This window comes from Pavona decussata, unplaced genomic scaffold, assembly GCF_977016875.1.
Source record: "Pavona decussata unplaced genomic scaffold, jaPavDecu1.1 SCAFFOLD_19, whole genome shotgun sequence".
NCBI classification, from domain to species: Eukaryota; Metazoa; Cnidaria; class Anthozoa; order Scleractinia; family Agariciidae; genus Pavona; species Pavona decussata.
In genome coordinates, this window is record NW_028145442.1 from 1,425,892 (window position 1) to 1,439,639 (window position 13,748).

At 40.8% G+C, this 13,748-nt stretch overlaps 2 protein-coding genes across 4 annotated transcripts in view; one reads left to right on the top strand and one right to left on the bottom strand.

Annotated features, from left to right (window-relative positions):
• The first annotated feature begins 684 nt into the window (after nt 1–684).
• LOC146486963 (microfibril-associated glycoprotein 4-like) lies at nt 685–2,779 on the top strand. 2 transcript variants are annotated; one of them, XM_085089884.1, is made up of 3 exons: nt 685–990; nt 1,453–1,839; nt 2,055–2,779. In XM_085089884.1, exons 1-3 carry the CDS (start codon nt 762–764, stop codon nt 2,306–2,308), a joined length of 870 nt encoding a protein of 289 aa, XP_084946010.1. In that variant the 5' UTR covers nt 685–761; the 3' UTR covers nt 2,309–2,779. The 2 variants fall into 2 exon arrangements, with proteins under 2 accessions (XP_084946010.1, XP_084946018.1); XM_085089892.1 differs by having other exon boundaries at nt 686–990; nt 1,459–1,839.
• A 3,349-nt stretch (nt 2,780–6,128) lies between these two features.
• LOC146486964 (ATP-dependent RNA helicase A-like) overlaps nt 6,129–13,748 on the bottom strand; it is a 33,275-nt gene continuing 25,655 nt past the window's right edge. For both annotated transcript variants that reach the window (XM_085091103.1, XM_085091111.1), the window contains exons 21-30: nt 13,509–13,669; nt 12,857–12,968; nt 12,000–12,167; nt 11,488–11,575; nt 11,296–11,338; nt 10,501–10,556; nt 10,216–10,383; nt 9,438–9,553; nt 7,264–7,491; nt 6,129–6,781 (exon numbers count right to left, since the gene is read on the bottom strand). In XM_085091103.1, coding sequence (XP_084947229.1) covers nt 6,619–6,781; nt 7,264–7,491; nt 9,438–9,553; nt 10,216–10,383; nt 10,501–10,556; nt 11,296–11,338; nt 11,488–11,575; nt 12,000–12,167; nt 12,857–12,968; nt 13,509–13,669 — 1,303 coding nt within the window. In that variant the 3' untranslated portion in view covers nt 6,129–6,618. The remainder of the gene's footprint in view (nt 6,782–7,263; nt 7,492–9,437; nt 9,554–10,215; nt 10,384–10,500; nt 10,557–11,295; nt 11,339–11,487; nt 11,576–11,999; nt 12,168–12,856; nt 12,969–13,508; nt 13,670–13,748) is intronic.

Genomic DNA, 13,748 nt, shown 5'->3' on the forward strand with positions numbered 1-13,748 from the left:
AGTTATGTGAGAGAAGTCGCCACAATTCGTTTTTATATTTTTTGTATTTATGTACTCAGACGACCTAAGACGTATAAATTATGCGCCTTTCTGTGCAATTAGTAAGACATCGAAAGCCCCTGTGGGTTAGGGGGGAGGAGACGGCTGACATTTCAGACTACGAAAGAATCGTTTTAATATCACTGGAAATAAACACAGCGACCCCGGAAACGGGAATCGGCAATTGCCAATAGCAATTAGCAAAGGTCCGACTGAACTTTTACCTGCTAACAGTAATCAGTGAAATCGTTTAGTGCATTAATTTCCTCGTACTTGTCTTTTCAACTTCAAATGAATGGTAGAGAAAGAGAAGTATCCAAAATATATCATCCGAGCTGACTTTTCGGGTATGTCCAATTCTTGACTTCGGCACTATTGCGAAGCTTAGTTATAATTACCTTACAAGCCAGGTCTGAAAACGGGTGTGGAAAATGGCATGTTTTGGTCAGAAATAGGGTCAGGATGTCGAGAACCCGGCGGCACAACCCTATCGAGAATTCCGAGGGGTTCCCTCCCCCCAAGCTATACGTTGAATTATGAGTCACGCTCAGTCAGCCGTTGCGTGACATGTGTGGCTATTTGATTGGTGATAAGAGTCCTCTGAAAATAGATTCTGGAGACGAGAAAAATCTCGTCTCAAAATAAGCAAAATACGAATGTCAAAGTATTGGGAATGATTTGTTTGGTGCTATTTCCAAAACGAAATTTATATCTTTCGTGTAATGATGGAATATTTCTTCAGTTCAGTTATTCTGAGCGCTTTTATCGTCACGGTTCTTGCTAATTCGTCTGTAAAACTCGGGCCTAGTGAAGATGAGAGGAAGTCTGATATGATTAACCATTACTACGCCGCTGGCGCCCACTGCAAGAGGATCGAGCTACAGTTGGCCGAAATGAAGCAAGAAATCAAAGTGCTGAGAGAAAAACTAACTGGCAGCCCCGGGAGGAAAGGTGTGTAACAGAACTCCGCTTTACAATTTCCTGAAAGCCTATTTAATTTTTGTCCAAAATGTCGCGGGTTTACTTATCGGCCCGAGAACTGCATGTTATTTGCATTTTGCGCGTTTTTAGACCATACACTTCCGTTAAACAGAGCTCAAAATAATTCAGTTGATAAAAGGGTTCATTTCGTAGTCATCGAAGAGGAATACGATCAAATATTTTCAGTAATCCGGCTCCATTCCCCTGTACCAAGAAACTTTCAAGAAAAATACAAGTCGCATGCAAATTTTACTTTTGGATGAGTCTTAAACCTTCCAAATGCTTTCTCGGCCGAAAAATCAAACATCGAATCAACTTAAAATACCTAAATATCTTCAGATTGCTTTCGAACTATCATGTAAACATATGATTCTTAAGCTTCGGTTCAACTTGTTTACAGGACGTTATTTATTCTTCGGTGTGTTTTCAAAGTTTCAGCTTACAAAAACTGCGCCGAAGTCTACCAGTTTGGAAACAAGATCAGTGGAGTGTACAAAATCGATCCTGATGGTCTGGGTGAATTTGAAGTGTTCTGTGATCAGAAAACAGCCGGTGGAGGCTGGGCGGTGTTTCAAAAGAGACATGACGGCTCTGTTGATTTCTGGCGGGGGTGGGATGACTACAAGCGGGGCTTCGGCAATCTGAACGGCGAGTATTGGCTCGGACTGGACAAGATTCACCGGCTGACTACAAGCCGCAGTAACAAGCTTCGCGTCGACTTGGAGGACAATAAGGGCAAAACAGTATTTGCAGAGTACAGCTCATTTTCTGTGGCAAGCGAGAATGCGAAATACAAGCTGAGTTTGGGAAGTTATTCAGGTGATCATAAAATATAGCTTAATCATAACATTTCTAAATTGCAAGTCGATTTGGAAAGTGTCCCCAATAAGTGTTCTGTGCTTAGAAAATTGACACTTGAAAGTGCTTTATTATTATTTGTTAATGTTTCTTGTAGACTGGTCAGTTCCCCCTTAAATTAAGTTCTATACCTGACTCAAATTAAATTTCACATGGAACTATCTTTGTTTTTTCAGGAACCGCTGGTGATTCTCTTTCTTATCATCGTGGCCATTTTTTTACCACCAAAGATCGCGATAATGATGCTTGGTCAAAAAACTGTGCTTCGTCTTGGAAAGGCGGCTGGTGGTATAAAAACTGTTACGATTCCAATCTGAATGGTCTGTACCTTAATGGCAAAAGTAGCCAATTAGGAATGGCATGGATGAAGTGGAAAAATTATATCTCGGTGAAGAGATCTGAGATGAAGATACGTCCAAAGAATTTTTAAGCCAATGATTTCTTCAGTGTGTGACGTTTTCCATGTTACTTTCTTTTTTGCGTGAACATTTTTCGAAGGGGATTAAAAATTTACTGTAAGGGCGTAAGGCTACCCATATAAGTTTGGGTTCAAATTGCTGTGCAATTTTTGTTTTTGTTTTTGTTGCAACTATATATCAAAACTTTTAACCTCAATAACTTTTGGGAATATAATAGGTATAGAAATGTTTGACACCAAAAACGTTAAGAAAGCACAGCCACCTTTGAAAACACTCAGAGAGAAGAGGAATGGAAGCTATCATCAATTTGTGGGCAGAAATGTGTTCAGTGTCAAAACCTAATAAACAAGGATGTCATCAAACGTAATTTGATGAGTTTCGCTGAAAAAAAAAAGTGCTCAGAAAGTGCTTTTGTAGTTCCACTGTTAAGCTTGGTCATGTGCAAAAGAGATGCTGCAAATAAAAGTTAAACAATAAATGCTTCCTCTATTTTTTTTCTGCTGTCCATCCCTAGTGCCACATCGGACCATGAAATGCGGGTTTAAGTTATTTTGCGCCCGAGAAGAAAATCCTAAAGAGTGACATGGGATTCCAAGTGGAAGCAACTCGAACCTATGGCCCATTAGAGTGGAAAGGAAATTACCCGTGAGGCAGGATGGGATTTTGTAACTCTGGACTGAAATTTCCTTTAAATTTCTTAAGTTTAAAGTTTGGAAAAATGTTCTTAAATCTATCTTTCTGGCGTTTACATGAGGGAAAGGAAGGCTTACTGTACAGTTTCGCTGAAGATTGTGAAGGTCAGTTTAACTTGCTAAGAAGAAAGCGCAAAGAGATTGGGTGAACGTTAACTTTGTGTAAGGGTTTGTTAGAAAAAGAAGATTGCAGCTCAGCGCAAAACGTAACCATGCAGACAAACATTCCTGAATACCCATTGCTAAGTGACTGTGTGAACATCACAGATCAAGTTCTCATAAAATCGTTCCTCGAGTTTATACAGAGTTGAGACAACAGAAATCAGCATCAACTATGCTATTATCACTACATTTCGCTTTGCAAAGATAACCCCCTCCCCCCCTTCCCCTCCTCGAGTGAAAAATGGAGTCAAGGTGGAGTCGTGCATGAATGACTCTCAAACTGTCCACCACGAAATCCACGAAATCCTCCCCGAGGGGATTCCCCTTGCAATTCCGCCCCCATGATTGACTTCGTGGTAATACCTGGGGCCTTGGTAGCCGCACCTACGTGGTGTAAGAAAGTCACATCAAAGTAGATTAGGGGTGGCGAATGCTCTTTCAATAACTAGGGGTGTCGCAAAATTTTAGCCGAATTTCACGAGCCTTGAGGTTTCCTTTTTTCTTTGGCGGTTATGTGCGTCTCGCATGCAGTCTCGACTTTTTCACGAAGTAGTCTCGGATTTTTAGCAAGGCGAGGAAGTCTCGAAGTTCCAATTTGTTTATTTGTTTTAAAAAATGACGTCTTCTCGTTACTTCATATAAAATTTTAATAACGCAGCTTTCAAGTTTCCGAAGAATTAGATTAATCTTCAATTCTCTGAATTCCACAAAACTTGCCTCCATGCCATTTTAGCGTTATAAAAACAGCTAGCTTGTTCAGTCTAGTACATCACAACGTTGTGTTAACCGAACTAGTGTTCAAGCACAGATGTGACTTTTAAAAGGCCATAAAATGTACAAAACAAACGCTTCAATTATTTTGCTGCAATGTTCTCGGTCGGTGCTTCTAGACTTTTTTCCAGACCAGCTTGAGAGTTTTAGATCCGAGTTTACCGCGAACCTCTAACCGCGGTTTGCGGTTACCCGTTTGCAGTTTACGTTCAAACGTAATTCGATTTATTCTTCTTGGAAATGTACGGCCGCCATTTTGAATCAGCAGCCATGAATGGCACTTGTTTTCAAGATCCAATAGGATTTATAACATTTAGCATTTCGTCCGAATTTGTGACTCTGTTAATGGATAAAGACTTGCTCCACAAGACGTTTGTATCATTACGTGAGATAAAGCAAGAGCTTTACGCTAAAAGCTTTCAGGTAAATGACATACGTGAAAACCTACCTCTCCACGTTAAAACGTTCGTCCAAAACCTCAAACTTGACGTGAAATACTGGTCACGTGACTTCCAGCACTTCGTGATTCCCGGTAAACTCGGACCTAAAATTCCCTAATTGCATCAGGTTATCTAAGCACGTTGACTGCCGAATAACTTCTATTTCCAAATATTTGAATTTACGTTTTGCCAAACAAAAACCGCACAAATTTTGCTCCTTTAGCTTTTAGGTTCTTCAGTTATTTAGTAGCACCGATGTGTATTCTGTTCAAGATGAATATTAAATTTTATAAAACATGAAGCAAACACTGTTTGGGAATGAAGGAACACTGAAGTTATAACCGGTTTTTGGTCATACAACATGGTCAGAGCGCACACGAACAAAGATATTCCATAGTCAGGTATTATGTATCTTTAACAGAATTACTGAAAAGTTCATTTATGGCAGATATATATAAAAAAGAAATCATTTGATGAATGAAATAATTGCACTGACTATAACAAGTCATGAACCGAATAAAGTTTGTTTTTTTAAGACTTTGCAATAGTACGGATGATGCAAAATTTCGGCATATCTCGGTTGATTGTTAGTTTTTTCAGCCAACATACAATATTCACACAGCTTACTCCGTTTCACACTTCAGCATCTCCCGGGGCGCGCATGAACTATAGCACGGTTTGAACAACCTCACCTACATTCCGAGAAATGTGGATCTAAATAATTTGGTGAGAATAGTTCTCAGAAGATAACAACATCAAACAAGAAATGATATGCGGAGCTTTATGATTGGTGACGAATGACACAAGTTGAGATGACAAAGGATGTAGAAATATTTGACTAAGAGATCGTTGAAAACTGACAACACAAGTTGAGATGACAAAGGATGTAGAAATATTTGACTAAGAGATCGTTGAAAACTGAATTTAAGTTTTAAGTCACTTTCTATTTATGCATTTACTTTCAAGAACGGAATGTAATGCGAGGTGATTGTTACATTTAATAAACAACAACTTTCTGAACTTTTTGACCGAGACCATTTTGAATCCCTAATTAATAGAATTTTCTCACCCCAAAAATCCGAAAATGTGCGACCCCATTCTAGTAACTCTATTGAAAATGAGACCCCATTTTAGTCAATCCAGTCGTGAAAATGCGACCCCATCAAGCGGCACATCCCCATTAGCCTCTTATAAGGAAGTAACCCCCCCCCCCCCCCCCGGGCATTTACGCCCGACGTTAAATTTTATGCAACTCACCTCATGGGTTCACGCAAAATAAGGAAGTGTCATATGGCTGCTGATATGAGTGAGCACGCAAATACAGGCATAAACGTTTTTAAAAATTGTGATACCGGCTATCAGTTATTTGAATAATTGTGATTTAAATACCGTAATTGTTATAATTAAATGTAGCCGAAGCTAAAATTCAAGATGATTTACGGCTGGATCAAGAGTGTTACCCTGAGACCGAGGTAGAAAGCTTTATGCTAAAAGCTCTAGTAAGTGACCTGCTTCTATTGTTTCAGCTTTTGGTCGCTTACGAGATTGCATTCTCGTATGCGACAACTCTAGTTACGACCACTTTTTCCAATTCCCGAGGTGGTCGCTTACGGGAGCTTCGACTGTACTTGTAATTGTCATTTCAACCTATCAGTTAATAGAACATTGTAACCCTTCAACTTGGTATAAAAGGAGGGCAGCAAGTGTGTAAAAGCGGAACATTACGGGCTGTGTAAGGGTTTGTAACAAAAGAACTTGTCACACAGTAACTGTAACTGCCAGACCTTATTCATGAAACCAAGAGATTTCCTAGGGTTCAGTTTTACATGTTTTAAATTATCGTCACTTAAAATATTGTCGTGTTTACTTACATCAATTTAGTATAAATGCGAGAAAGAAAACCTTTGTTTTGTTTAAATACAATAAAGACTTGCAAATTGTTGGGCCGAGAAACGAGATATTTATTTTGGACGTCTGTTGAAATATTGAGTACCTGTCGGCAAGCTATAAATGAGGGATTTTACTAGAGTTTTACTATTGAGAGAACAGAAATTAACTGGGCTTTGATTATTACATTCTCTAGGCAAACACCTTTCTCAAAGGAAAATGATGTGTTGATGTCACAGAAGAAAACAAACCGTACTTCAAACGTTCTTGAAATAGCACTTAATGTTCAGTTGACTCCCACTAGCTCAACTGCAACTGGAGAACTAAAACGATGTCATCAGCTCTCAAGTGTGAGAGTACAAGGCAACCTCAAAACCGTCCACCGCGAAATCCACGAAATCCTCCCCGAGGGAATCCCCCTCGAAATCCGCCTCCGCGAAATCCGCCTCCTTGGTTGTTCCCACGGTAATGCCTTGGACCTTGGTAGCCGCGCCTGGGTGGTGGGCCACCGCGCCCTCCTCTGTGCATCAACCTGAAAGAGACAAATCGGAGTAAGTTACATAACGCACAAAATAAAAGGGGAAGATAACAGACACAATACTTCGAATAAAACTTCCCTCAAGGGGAAGAAGGAAGAGGTCAAGAACATGCACACAACGCACGCTTTCGCGTAGACATTTTCCCGCTCGTGTGTGTATTTTGCCTGTCGATGGATTAAAACTGAGAGAGTGAGAAGGAACCAGGTGCCCGTTTCTCAAAATTCCCGATAACTTACCGGGCCCGATAAGCATATTCTTAAATGCATTTTCGACGATTTCAGGCATGGTCCTTGGCAAATGTTTTCATAGAATTATAAAGATTTTAAAATTTAGCATTCAAAGCTAATAAAAATTGACTTCTGTTAAGAAACATTTACTCCAAAAACACTTTTCAGGCTCGGGACGTTCTCGGGAACTTCGACAAACGGACCCCAGCACACTAGACTAAAATCACCCAACACCTATCTGTACTTACGGAGGGGGATGTCCACGCTGTTGAAATTGGTTTCCACCGCCGCCCAAGCCAAAGCTCCCTGCATTAGCCCGTGACAATGTCTTGATGACGTGCAGTATTTTCTCGTCCATGTGATTTGGTTCAGCGATAATGGCCGGAGTAGTAGCGGCGCGGACTAACAGGTAATCCAGTGCGTGGCGCAGTGCAACAATCAGGGCGGCTTGATGATGAACGAAACGAAACTGCAACCTGAGAGAAAACAAAATCAAAGTCAGGGAGACTTGGTTTAAAGCGAGCTCTTTTATCTGTCTAGGCCCAGTTGTTCAAAGCCCGATTAACCCAACCCTGGGTTAACGTGAACAATTGATTCTAGTTTAATTACTAATGAATCAAGTTTTGCCAAAGATTTTGTGTCGCTTAGTATTGACGTCGACTTTTCTTTACCATTAGCTTACAATTAGCTTTTAAGGACCTTCTTAGTGAACTTGCTGTAAACCTCGGTTAACTTTTAATCGTGGATTAGCGTTAATCGGCTTTCTAACAACCCGGCCCTGATGTTTAGGAGGGTGCAACATGACAAAATAAACAAACATTAACTACTTCTTGGCACCATGCTAAATTGCTTTTCTCTTCCCTATCCCCGAAGCAAGCTCTCCAAGTAGGGTCTCAACGCGAGAAAGAAAACCGCGAGAGGATTGGGGCGGAGTCTTCTCCTGGCCCTACCCCAACCCCCTCACGGCTGGCTTCCCTCATCGCTTGCGCTGTATCATATCGTGGTTGATCTAATAATAATAATGATAATGATAATGATAATGATAATGATAATGATAATGATAATGATAATGATAATGATAATAATAATAATAATAAATATCTTTAGTCAGGAGGCAAGCTCACCCTCAGGTGGTTTTCAGGCTGGTCCTGAGTAAAAATTATAAATAATGTAGGTAAAAAATTATTAAATATAAAAAAAGTTAAAAAGAGACAATCACAGTAAAATCCTAAGATAGAGTTAACGATGTAACAAATTTTGATAAAATAGTTCACAAAAGCTTCTTAAATAAATCAAGGCTATTTGAATTTCTTATAGACACTGGAAGAGCGTTCCACTCTTGTTCGCTTGATAAGTCAGTCTCTGTTGTCCCCACTGGCACCGAGATTTGGGCATTCTAACGTTGTCCTTGTGCCTAGTATTATATATAAGGGTGGATTTCCCTTAAGGGCGTAAAATTAAATTCCAGTCAATCAGCCCATGCATGCATTTAAATACAAAAGAAAGACGGTGTTGCCGTCGCCTTTCTGACAAAACTAGCCAATCAAGCTCGTTAATTACCTCTGTTGCGGAAGAGTGTTTAGTTTTGTTAAGGATCAATTTAGCAGCTTTGTTTTGCAATAACTGGACTTAAGCCATTAGATTTTTGTTGTGTTTATCTCCCCACACAATGTCACTATAATCCAAGAGAGGCAAGATCATTGGTTTGACGTAAAGTTCTCTGGTGTGTATTGGCAATAAATGTTTGATCCTTCGGAGAATGCCAAGTCGTTGATTTACTTTGGTTGAAATGTAGTCAACATGATCACTCCAAGTTAGGGTTTCGTTTATAATAACTCTCAAGTAATTATAACAATCTGCCTTGTCAAAGAACTCGTCACAGATTTGTAGGCTAAATGTCCCGAGGGCCTTCAGCCTTTGTGAGCTCCCAATTATCATAAACTTAGACTTGGCTAAATTCAGTGTAAGTTTATGGTCATTAAGCCACTCTGCCACACTAGCCAGGTCCTCATTCAGCATCTGTTGTAAATCCGTCGAGGATTTCGCGGAACAGTACAAGGCAGTATCATCGACAAACAGTGTAAGAGATGTGTGCTTTAGGCATGTCATTCGCCAGTTAGAATAACTTGAGGCTTCTTCGTTCGCAAGACACCGGTCAAGCGAAAGCGAGGGATCCAGGGAGCGCCTTCGCAAGGCTGACAAACTAGTCATTACTTCCAATTAGGTAAGGAGAAGTGATTTGGCAGTCAAACAAGCCTTGTGGACACTGAGTATTACAAACACCTTGTTACAATGGAAAGGCAATTAATACCGAAGAGTTACTTGAAAAAGACACCCTTGCAAAATTACAAAAGTTAAACGGCGTAAAAAAAAAAAAAAAAAGAAAAGAAAAGAAAAGAGAAAGAAGAGAAAAGGCATTTACCAGTCGTCCATTCTGATGATGCCATTTTCTGCTTCCACTTTACTTTGGCTGAACATTAACAGCTGAAGAGGGTTGACCATAGTCATCTGTTTGCACGACACAGCGCGCGTGCGAATCTAAAATGCAAACAAATACAGCATTCTGAAAGTGTTTGTTAACTGGCCATGTTTTAGAGGGAAATACTCCGCTATTTTAGTAAAAATCTCACAATATATGATTTAAAATAGGAAATCAACTATCATAACCAATCTTTTCCGGCGAGGATCATGGATGGTATGAGATTGAGCGAATAGGAGGAGAAATTCCAAAGACGGTTCTCGGGAGAGGTTTTTATGCTCGTCTATGTGATTAGCGTGTCGGACTTTTGATCGCACGGTCGATGGTTCGAGGCCAGGTTGGTCTCTTCATCACTGTGTTGTTTTCTTAGACAAGAACCTTTGCACCACATTGTCTCTCTTCACTCAGGTGTACAAATGTATAAACGGGTACCGGTGACATACTGCTTGTGGTAACCCTACAATGGACTAGCATCCCATCCATGGGAGAGTAACAATACTCCTAGTTGCTTCTCGCTACAAAAACAGGGTTAAGCGTCGAACGTATAGGTCACTTAAGCTTGTAGTGCGACTTTAACACTTTTCTTACCATGTGGGCGATGGAACTAACAAAGTTACCATACAAAGAAGCAGGCAGGAAGACAGGCAACCTACTAATATTTCTTCAGTAAACTCCCATTGCCTTAGCAAGCGCCAGTCTTCCCAGGAAGTCATCGACTCACCTTTTCTCCGAACACAAAGAAGGGAGACGGGAAGGTTTGTTCCCTGTTGGAGCAGTTTACTGAAGACTTGTGGATCAGCGCAGCTTTGCCTTCAGTTGTTAACACCTTTCGTTTCTCTCGGTGGACACACACATTGGGGTACAATCCAAGGCACAGCAGCGCTACAACCTGAAACCAAAGGCAGGAGAATATCGTTCGTTATACCGAGGACTAGGTTAGTTAAATCGAGGTTTCACTGTAAGTTTTAAGTACACCATTTATTTTAATGGTACTGATGTTTCTTACCATATCGAGTTTGGAGTCTGGACCACTGTAGTTAAAAGGCTGAGGATGCATACATTCTGTCAAGATACAAGCCAACTTAATCAACACCCGCACTCTCCCATAAACGCCCAATGCCCATTCTGTGATAAATGCTCTAAACACCGAATGAAAGTCCCTTCCAACAATTGAGCAGAACGGTTCAATAAAATAGTATAACACAATAACAAAATAAATGAAACAAAACAAACAACAACCACAAAAAAGTACGGCTATCTATTAAACATATCAACAAGGCCAAAACATCAGTGTCACAGAGAACTTAGACAGTACTTATAAGAGAGGAAGGAGGGATAGCGCAGTGGTGAGAGCACTCACCTCTCACCAATGTGGCCCAGGTTCGATTCCCTGAGTTGATACCATATGTGGGTTGAGTTTGTTGTTGGTTCTCGTCGCTGCTCCGAGGGTTTTTCTCCGGGTATTCCGGTTTTCCTCCCTCCACAAAAAACCAACATTTTCAATTCAAATTCGACCTGGAAACGGTGGACGAAGAGCCACCCTATGGACGTGCCACTGAAATTCCCATTTATTTATTTATTTTATTTTATCAGCAAAGAGAAAACGTAATTTGCAGTGTTTGATTTGCCACAATGATTGCAAATCGTTGAGTTGACTACTTGCTCATGGAAATTGAATAAGCCCCTCTTTCTAATTAACCTCGTATTTGCCAAGATGATCCTAAACCATCTCTCAGCTAAGCTCAACCATCACATGGACGATAGTGACGGTATAAAATATCCATGAAAAAAAATCACATACCATCAGGAAACCCGGCATTGCAAAGAAGATCTTTGAGCTGAAGCTGTAAAAACAAACAAAAATACCCAGAAGTTATGTCAAAACGCGTACTCAGTTTGTACACACATTTCATTAGATGCTGATCGAAGGTATTGAAAACATCCTGTTATGACTGTGCAAGAATGGTAGAGCTGTGGCAACAGCTAATCTTACCTTGGCTTCAGCAGTCATGCGCAGAGTGGACAAGTTTAACTGATGATTTTCACAGAAGTAAATCTCTGCAGATTCATTCTCTTCTGACCTGAACAAGACAGGAACAGCACTGGATGAGACGATAGATAAGACCACTAGCTCTTTTAAACCAACCACTCAAGGTCATCACAAATTTATTAACGGCGCATTTTTGAAAGGAGCAAGTGGCGATAGCCGAGGGAAGTTTTCCCTCTACTAAAGTTACTTAAACAGTTTAGCGTCCTTATCGTGAAGCCGAAGGAAAAGAGCCAGACCAGCTCCTGCCTTAGTAGCAGCCTGCGCCAAATGCAGTCACATCTACGTCTCTAAGGCTGCGCTCTCACCTTCAGCGTCACTGACGTCTTATCGCAAAAGAGTGACATCCATTTTAAATAACAAGGCGGCCTTTTAGCCCACTTTACAAGTTAACAAATTAGGAACACCTCGACATGCCGCAAACTCTTAGTGAAACTACCTAGTTTAGTGCAATTCACCTGGCATCTTCCCACGCTTGGTATGCACTAAGCAGCGCAATATGATCACTGTGACGCGTCCCTGAAAACTTCTTATGCACCCAGCCCAATCTCTTGCGGTCAGATGGCGTCTCAAATGGCTCAGGGAAACTGGTACTAGCAGCTATAGTACACATGGCATCTCCACAGCTGAAGGAAGAAAAAAAAAAAGAATCCGTAAATCAAAACCTTCACGCTGCTCCATTTTGGTTTGGAAAAAGCGTAATTGTTTGCATCGGTTCACACGTGTCAACTTTTGATCGACTCCATGCTGTCGTTTCACAGTTCGCACACAAACGAATGGAAACAATCAAAACTGCTACTTTTAATTGAATGACTTTTGGTTAGTACATCATCGTTTTCAAGAACCTCCGTTCTCATACGTTTTTCTCCGTCCACACGAGAACGATAAATCCCCGTTTTAAAAAAAACTCCAATTTGCGAATCGTTCTTTAAAATCTCCTTTTCGGAGCGTTTTTCAATCGTTTTCGTCCTTATGCGTGTGCACCGGTGTTCTAAAAAGATTAAATAAATAGATAAATAAATAAATAAATAAATAAACCAGTTTTCAAAAACGGATACATGTGGACCATGCCAACAGTCGCGTTTAAAATTTGATTTTGTGTGCAATGTCTGTCGCACTTTTTAATGCAAATATTGTCGCGTCTGAGCTCGCGATGAAAATTTAATTTCAAGTGTAAAATGGTGGCAATTTCACTGCGGTTTAGGCGCGACTTGTCGCCGCGACATCGCAGAGGTTTCGTACATCAGTGCTCGCAACTTCATGTAAGTGTCACAAAGTGAATGTTACTGGGACAACTTTTTAAATGAATACTCACTGGAAGACGCATCCCAGAATAATCATCTTTCCAAGTCGTGGTTCAACAGGCAGCTTGGCCAGAATATAGCCAAGCGGTGTTAGATTCATGTTTCTATCCAAAGCCTCCATATCTAAACAACACAAAACGATAAAAAGAAATATATGCAATAAAACAAAGTGACGTTCTTACTGACACTCGAGGGCTCTCTAAGACAAGTGAGGAACAGTTCAATTAGCAAAATACGAATATATTTTATCAACCCTTCGAACTGGTTGTGCGTTTTTTGCATGATTGCCTGTTTTTTCTCCTTTTTCCCCGTTATAATTGCTTTGTCTGCTGTAGTTGAGTTTTATGTTTCATGACACTCATGATAAAACAGTGTCTAAACAAAGGAATTACACTTGTCCATCAGCCTGTGTAACGAGCTGGATTGTTCGGGTCAGGGTGGTGGCAAAGTATTGGTGGCGAAGTCGCGTCAACGAACAGCGAGGCCACAATAAAACTGGGGAGGAGTCAAGCCGCCCAATCAAATCCTCCGCTAAATCAGTCTCTGCGCATGACAAAGCTTGCCTTGGCGCATGTCTAATCTGTCTTTACCCAAACAATACTACTGCTGTGCCGGCTCCTTGTCCGCCAATACAGCGCAACACGTTCTTTCGAGAGCACATACCTTTCAGTAGTGCTACAGATTCTGCTACCGCGTCCAGAGGAGGAGGCTCGATGGCTTTGTTCAAAAATGCGTCAATGTCTCCGAGTTTGAGAAGCTTGATAGTGAGAGCCAGCTCATGGAGAGGAGTGCGAAGAATCTCAGGGGTGGCATGCTCGGCCAGCCTGTAAACAACAACAACAACATCAACAACTACATCAACATTTGTCAATAAAGCGGAGATGAACAGAACACCAGTTGTCA